Source organism: Sinocyclocheilus anshuiensis, unplaced genomic scaffold, assembly GCF_001515605.1.
Source record: "Sinocyclocheilus anshuiensis isolate Anshui unplaced genomic scaffold, SAMN03320099.WGS_v1.1 scaffold152, whole genome shotgun sequence".
In the NCBI taxonomy this organism is placed as follows: domain Eukaryota; kingdom Metazoa; phylum Chordata; class Actinopteri; order Cypriniformes; family Cyprinidae; genus Sinocyclocheilus; species Sinocyclocheilus anshuiensis.
The window spans coordinates 228,103-236,596 of NW_015555781.1; the positions used below are offsets into that span (position 1 = coordinate 228,103).

The 8,494-nt window shown below is 39.7% G+C and overlaps 1 protein-coding gene across 2 annotated transcripts in view; it reads right to left on the minus strand.

Moving 5' to 3' along the window:
- Positions 1-8,494, minus strand: part of LOC107674651 (ribonucleoprotein PTB-binding 1-like) — a 29,547-nt gene that overhangs the window by 3,307 nt on the left and 17,746 nt on the right. The window contains exons 8-12 of one of the 2 annotated variants that reach the window (XM_016468691.1): positions 4,679-4,860; positions 4,381-4,465; positions 4,157-4,296; positions 3,987-4,058; positions 3,771-3,893 (exon numbers count right to left, since the gene is read on the minus strand). In XM_016468691.1, the coding sequence (XP_016324177.1) occupies positions 3,771-3,893; positions 3,987-4,058; positions 4,157-4,296; positions 4,381-4,465; positions 4,679-4,860 (602 nt within the window). Of the gene's footprint in view, positions 1-3,770; positions 3,894-3,986; positions 4,059-4,156; positions 4,297-4,380; positions 4,466-4,678; positions 4,882-8,494 lie in introns of both variants that reach the window. The other variant, XM_016468690.1, reaches the window with a different exon arrangement.

Here is an 8,494-nt window from a genome sequence, read left to right on the forward strand (position 1 = left end):
GCAGACTTATAAGTTCATTACCGCCACCTATCTCTCAAATGGACCATTGACACTATCTACAATCTCAATTAGGAGTGTCAATGGTCCTTTTGAGAGATAATTGGCGGTAATGCACTTAAGTCTGTGATCCACCGTAAAGCAAGACGACGACGCCTCACGCGCAGGCTGAAGATGCGAACGCGCTCAGGACAGTTCAGACATTGCGGTAAAAATCAGAAGTAAAAACGATATAAATACTGTTCAGTTTCTTGCACAGACCGATCATTTCGTGTCTTTACACATCAATGTATCATCACGAGTCGCAGGGTTTAATTTGGTTTTGTTTGTTTTATGATTCTCAAAGCCGTGATTCCCATCCACTGACATTATAGGACTGACAGACTGCAACGGTTTGAGTTAAAAGTCTCCATTTGTGTTCTACTGAAGAAACAAAGTCACCTACATCTTGGATGCCCTGGGGGTAAGCAGATAAACATAAAATTTTCATTTTTGGGTGAACTATACCTTTAACCGCTCACACAGTAACGCATAGCCACGTGCAGCAAAGGCTCTTCAGAACGAAGACACAGTGTAAGTGAGCATTTAAAAGCAGCTGTCTATCAGTGCGTGAACTTCGTGAATCCAACATGTACTGCATTCCAAATGGCATAAATGATGACTTCACAGAGCATACATAAGGGAAAACACTGAAATACCAGGGAAAAAAAAAAAAAAAAAACCCCACGTTGTCAAGCAAACCATGTCGTTTCGCACAGCACATATACTGTGCAATGAAACCCACGACTGCTGTAGTATTTTGCCTCAACCATGAAACTTTATGCAAGTTTATATACTTATCCAATATTGTGTGTCTGTGTAATTGGCAGCAAGCAGGACATGGCTGCCTCTAGCACGCAAAAAAAACAAAACAAAGAAACCTCAGAATTGATACTGAAATTGTTGAAAAGACAATTTATGATTAGGGGTTCAAGCATGTAGCACTGAAACCCTATTGTAATTGTTAGGATTTCTATTAGCATTATATTTCTTCCTTAAAACTGGTCGTGTAGACCAAACCGTAAGGCCTAGAAACTTGAAACTCGGATCCAAAGACTCGCCCCAATCGACCAATAGGGGGCACTCCCGCGGGACCCAATGCAGCAGGGTGCGGCGCGGAACAACTCTTGATGGGCGAGAGCGGGTGCGGGCGGGAAGAGACTTGTGTGTGTGCGGGATGCGGGAGAATAAAATGATTCGCGGGACTCACGCAAAATAGAAATGATCTAAACAAAGCATCTAAAACATAAATTGTTACTTATCTGTTGCACAAAAGCAAAAAGAACAACTAACATTAACATTAAAATGATTGACATGTGCAAGCTAGGCATAGTTTCTATTTATAACACATTTAAAGGGTTGCGCAATGTAGCCAATCACAGACTCAACTGTTGATTTCTGGAACGCAATGGCCAATCAGAGGTGATTAAGTTAGAATCTACTCACCGCAGTGCTGAAATTGCGTGCTCACGAATCCTCTCATTTTAACACACGAAGTGTAGACATTGTGAAAGATTCATTGTGCATATATTTATTGTGTTATAACAGCTTTATGAGATTGCGATTAACTGAGATGTCAGTTTTTTGTGATAATAAAGGAAGCGCTGCTTGCATACTGCCATGCCAAGCCATGCACGCAGCAGCCCATGCTTGCTTTTCTGTTGTGAATGTTGGTGGTTTGTGAATGTGAATGTTGATGCTTAGCCTAAATAACAAATATTTTATCGGGAGCGTTTATGCTGGTATGTTGTGGAGCTTAGGAGATGTTACAGAACCATTTAATGTAAATTTCTTCGAGGTAGCCTACTGAAAAAAATCTATATAGATTACTTTTATGCGGGCGGGAGCGGGACCAGATAAGATACATTTCTGCGGGAGCGGGCGGGCGCGGGACAGAAAAATCCGTCCCGTGCAGGTCTCTACTCTACAGCAATCAAAAGCACGAAATGGGTCATATCTCCTGAACCGTTTGTCGCAGACTCAAGTGTTTTATTTTATTTCCGGTATGCAAATTTTTCCACCATTTTTAATTGTCCGAAACCTACTTTTGCAGACTAGTTCTAAGATTTCTGTCCGATCAGAACCAAGCCAGTGCTGAAATATTCTCTGGAGAGTGAATATATATATATATATATATATATATATATATAAGGACATTGGCATATCTCAAAGAAACATGGCCTCCATCGGCCAATGAAGTCTGTGCACCTATTAGACAAGGTTAATGGAGGCTGAGCGAAACAAAACTCAGTGGGCCTGTTTGACTCATGGCCCTAAAGGTCTGAGAGAAATTAGAAAAATCAGCCACTGGGTGGGGCTAACGAGTTTTACGCCTCTGCAATCGCAGCAATTCGCATATACACACAATATTCATATCATATGATAGTAGGCTTGCTGTAATAGACGGTGTTGACTGCGTTAATCATTTAGTTCAGTTAGAGAACAGACACCACAATTAAAGATTGAGATTTAGTTTCGAAACTAAATGCAAAGGTGCCTGTTTGGCAATAGTTTGGATTTTGAAAAGGCTGTTGAAATTTTCAGTTTATCTAAGGGGATTTTGTAAGTTTTTTTTTTTTTTTTTGGTTACTTATTTATTTGGTTCCACAGTGTTTGTTGATTTTTACTGTATTTAAAGGGTTAGTTCATCCCAAAATGAAAATTCTGTCATTAATTACTCACCCTCATGTCGTTCCAAACCCGTAAGGACTGCGGCTCTCTAGGACCGAACTTGCCTACCCCTGGCTTAGGGGAACGCGTGCGTATGCATTGATACTATCTAAAACTATAACTATTATTTATTTTATATTAGGCCTATAGCATGGTGTATTTTTAACAAAAGTTCTATGTTTAATATAAGTGAGTTTATCGTTGTACCATTTTGTTGTTTTCCATTCAAGCAATTGACGCCAAATTGCCACTAATTCAAAAGTGAAAGTAAAATGTGCACAGGCATTTATAAGACATTTAAAAGTAGAGGAAAGCAAGGAAAAGAGGGAAAACCCCAATGAACCCCACCGGGTTGATACCGGTATTTCCGGTGTTGTCACAAGTCGATTAACCGGTGAAAAAATTCTCACCATCACAACCCTGTATGATAGAGCTCCTTATTCTGAACAATTTTGTCTCAACAACCCCTACTGTCAACCAGATTGTCTGTTAAATATTTGAGATTGTGAAAAACCTACTTTTGCAAACTAGTCATAGGTTTTTTTTGCCCAACCTTAAAAACACCCACTGCAGTACAATTCTCTGGACTCTCAAGATCAATAATTATCCAACAATTATGAACTTCACACTTTGGTTTGCTATAATGGAGTCATTTTTACAAAATTTGTGTGGCTAAATATACCCAAAAGCCTGAAACTCTGAACTTCACAAAATTAAGTGAGCATACTCAGCATATGATTCTAAAGAAGAGTACCAACTTTTACTACAGGTGGTACTATAACAGCCATAAATATTAAAAAAATGTAATATTCCTATGTTAAATTACCTGGAATTGACAAAATGCTCTCTTTTCAATCGATTTACTTGGTTACAGGCTTGCTAAATAATACGTAAATGTATTTTTTCAATGTGCTCAAATGCGTTAAAGCGCTTGAACCCCGGTAATCAGTGCTTGCAGCTATATTTAGACATAATAAAAACACACACACACACAAAAACATTCTTTGGCAAACCATTGTATAGTAGTGCTTTTGCCGTAACAAAGAATGGTTTGTTTTGAGTACCTTATTGAGCTGGGTGGATGGGATGTTGGTATGGGCTCCAAAGCTGAAATAAGAGGACTGAGGGGGGCTGGGAGGATAGCTGAAAGGAGACCCTGCATCACTGAAGCCTGTGTGCCTGGAGTGCTTGAGAGACAGAGACAATTACGATTTCACACGTGTCCAATCTTGGAACAGAACTCTTCTGGTAGTGTACATGGAGGGAGGTGAAAATCATACCTGCAAACCGTAGTTGGGAAGTGCTGCATTTTCCAGAACCTCCTGCTGCTCATACAAATGAGACAAGGGGTCCTGCGGATGGAGTAAAAAACAAACAAACAGACAAATCTAGTTAGAAAGGGTGAGGCAGTCACACATTCAGTGAAGCTGCTTTTAACACATGAGCCGACCTGGTGCAGAGGAAACTCTGATGTGCAAGACTCCTGGAAGTGCTGGCTGTAGTTCGAGTGGATGCTGTGGTTTGCACTTTGGTTAGACGTGTTGCCAAGCGCTGTTCTCTTCCTGTAGGGGTGAGCTCTTATGCTGGAGCCTAAATAAACGTAATGCTTTAGGAAACGCAACAAGATAAAAAATAAAAAAGTAAAGGTGCATAAGACATCACGGGTAGACTGACCTGAAGATGCGAATAAGCTAGAAGCACTGAGAAAAGGATTCTGGGATACACCAACTTCTTTGGGAGGTTCGCCCAATATAGATGCCTTCAGGAAAAAGAGAGGATCTGAATATACAAACCTGCTTTAGATACTATTTGGCAACACACTGAAGACTAACGGGACCAACAACAGCTCATGCCGAGCTAAAAGCAAATTGCAGCAATTTCAAAGCATTCCTCTGGAAGATCATGGCAGTAAATGTAGGCTGTGAGACAATAAGTGTGCACAGACAGGAGCAGCCATTAGTATCCATCTCACCCCTGGTAGAGTCGGCCCATCTGCTCCTAACATCCCACTCAGGAGGGGCAAATTCAGTCCCTGCAGTGCAGGGGAGGCTGCTGGGGGAAAGCCGATCGTGGTAGCTGGGGTCTCGTTCTCTCTCCCAAGAGGTCGGCTGAGGGATGGTTGTTTGATGGGGCCAAGAGTTTCACTCTGTAAGCCCAGTGTTGAAGCAATAGTGCCTAAATGAAATTAAATTTAGAACTGCACATTAAACCTTACAGCCAGTGAATCTCCATTATTTTCCCCAGTTAATTACAGGGCTCCAGACTGCGACCATTTTTTCTGCCGGTGCGACTAATTTTTGGGAGTGGTCACACTGGCGCGACCACCGCGTTGTCCAACTCATAAGCGCTGCCATTTCTGTTGCATTAGAGAAACATCAAACGTCAAACGAAATGAAAGCAAAACTAAACAGCTGCACAGCTCAGACAGCGTCGCAAACAAACTTGTCCGAGCTCAAAACAGCTTTACTCAGGAGCCAAAGTTGATTTCGCGACACTGTTACTACACAGATGCAACAGTGCTGCAGGCAGTGTTGCCAACTTAGCAATTTTGTTGCTAGATTTAGCAACTTTTCAGACTACCATAGCAACTTTTTTTTTTTAAAGCACCTAGCAACAAATTTTGTATTTTTAATAAGTTTTTGGTAACTTTTAGCAACTTTTGTAAAGTGACTCAAATGATAAGGCACATATTTTCATCTAATTTACACAAAAAGAGGAAACCATTGAACAGCTAGCCAGCCAAGCAGCACATCAACCTGGAGAGAGCTAGAGAAAGATGCCTAACTGTACAAATATCAAATGTGCAAATGTGTTTAAGTTGCTAGTTCCAATTGGTCAATAATAAATGCACTTTTATGATACAGCATGTTATTAGCTTGTATATACAGTGGGGAAAATAATTATTTGATCCCCTGCTGATTTTGTAAGTTTGACCACTTACAAAAAAATGAAGGATCTATAATTTATATGGTAGGTTTATTTTAACGGATAGAGACAGAATATCAACAAAAAAAAATCCAGAAAACACACATTATATAAAAGGTTATAAATTGACTTGCATTTCAGTAAGTAAAATAAGTATTTGATCCCCTACCAACCAGCAAGAATTCTGGCTCCCACAGATTGGTTACGTGCCCAAGTGGAACACAGATTAGTCCTGTCACTTTAAGAAATGACTCCTAATGTCATCTTGTGGAGTATAAAAGAAACCAGTCCATAGAATGTGTATCTTCCATTCAAACCTCTCCCACCACCATGGGCAAGACCAAAGAGCTGTCAAAGGACGTCAGAGTCAAGATTGTAGATCTGCACAAGGCTGGAATGGGCTACAAGACCATCAGCAAGAAGCTTTTTGAGAAGGAGACAACTGTTGGTATGAATATTCGGAAATGGAAGAAAAACAAAATAACCATCAATCGCCCTCTGTCTGGTGCTCCATGCAAGATCTCGCCTTATGAGGAAAGGATGGTCATGATAAAGGTGAGGGATCAGCCCCGAACTACACAGGAGGAGCTTGTTAATGATCTTAAGGCAGTTGGGACAACAGTCGCCAAGCAAACCATTGGTAACAAACTACGTTGCAATGAGTTGAAATCATGCAGTGCCCGCAAGGTCCAGGTATATGAAGCGAAAAGGGCGGATCGGAGCATCCCTAATAATTGTTGTTCAGTTAGGTACACTGTAAGAAAAATGTGGAAAAACTGAAAAGGTACTGGTCATTTTCCGCCAGGATGTTATCCATTAAGTTGTAACCCTGTAACCTTAAAACACAAAATGCAATGTGGAATTTAAAACAGGTAAAACACCTGTGAATAAATATGTATTGTTCCTTCATATAAACAGTACATTGTGTCCTATTTTTACAGACTTTTGTGTAGCACACTAACTAACTACCAGTACACTGCTTAAAACTATAATTGTTCAGAATGTGCAGTTCTACTAGTTAATAAGAAAATGCATCAAATGTGTAACTGTTCAATAATTCAATGTTGTAAAATATCCGATCATAAAGACGTGCTACTTCTGGTACTTTTACAAATTAAAATATTTTATGTTTATAATATTTTTTATAAACCAATAACATTTAAAAAATGTTTTTGCTGAGATTTGAGTAATCTCGTTGTGTATTCTACGTAAAAACGCTGTTTTGCGTCATGGTTATGCAATGACATCACACAATGACATCACAATGTCATTTAGCAACTTTTAGCAACAAATCGATCTGCCTTTAGCAACTTCCCCTGAAAATTATTTGGCAACACTGGCGCGGGATCCAGTGAGACGCGTTTGAATTCGCCGCACAACGATAAGGTTGCTGCGAGATCTAGTGAGAATCATTCAAATTCTGCACAGAATTCTCGGTTATAAACAGCGCTGACATACGTCAGGAAACCAGAAGCGGTAACGCTAACTGTAACCATGGTGTTGTGGTAGAAATAGTCGAATGCATTACATCATTCATTTCAGGGATTGTACAACCTTTTGAGAGAGAAATTCAAGCACTTTTCTGACATTCAAGCATTTCACACAACTATTTCCAGCACGTTAAAGCTCTAAAATGATCCAGTTTGAATGTTATTTTTAATGGGATGACCAAACTATACTTTGTGGTAAACAAACACTTATGTAAAAAAAAAAAAAAAAAGAAATACATCACAATTATAACCAGTAGACTGCAGCAGAGGAGCACTTATTGGTTTATTAGTCATTCATTTCTACTTTTTCTCTATATTTTGAAATAATAAAATCACTATTATAAAATATCAAATCAAGAAACCAGAAATCAGTATTTTAATACTCCCGCACACCACCCCCTGCGCTACCAAATCTGCTCTTAGCGCCACCATCTGTAGAACTTAATGGCGCTGGTGCCACTGCTCTCAAATGTTAGTCTGGAGCCCTGAATTATGAATGGTGGACAAGCAATTTAAAAATCAGTTTGTTGTGCTAGACCTCCATTTGTACGTCAAATATTAAAGGTGACCTATTATGCCCCTTTCTACAATATGTAATATAAGTCTCAGGTGTCGCCAGAATGTGTCTGCGAAGTTTCAGCTCAAAATACCCCACGGATCATTTATCATTTTGAAAAATGCCTATTTTGAGAGGAAGCAGAAACACGCTGTTTTCATGCACGTCTCTTTAAACGCAAATGAGCATTTCTGCTGCTCCCCGCCCCCTTTTCCAGAATAGGGCTGTTCCTTTACAGCTTGTACGCCAGATACTAAAAACATCTGTTTGGTTTTGATTATCATGTCTATCACGCTGAAATCATGCGTTTTAAAGGGGTCATATGATGCTGCTAAAAAGAACATTATTTTGTGTATTTGGTGTAATGAAATGTGTTTATGCTGTTTAAGGTTAAAAAAAAAAAAACATTTTCCACATACTGTACATTATTGTTTCTCCTCTATGCCCCACCTTTCTGAAACACGTCGATTTTTACAAAGCTCATTGGTCTGAAAAGCGAGGTGTGCTCTGATTGGCCAGCTATCCAGTGCGTTGTGATTGGCCGAATACCTCAAGCGTGTGACAAATGTTACGCCCCTTACCATATTGTGATGCCCTGTCCGGCCAGAGCGACGAGAAAATAAACATTAAAAGCCATTATAAACGAGGCATTTGTTGCATCAGTGGGGACATAATTCCGGATTATAATGACTTACACTGTCATTTTACGCGTTGCGTTGCATCGCGTAAAAATAAAACCATGTCTGCATTTGTGATCGGAGAAATGACAAACAACAAGCGCTACTCTACACTGCTCAAAAAACTCGCTTTAAATATA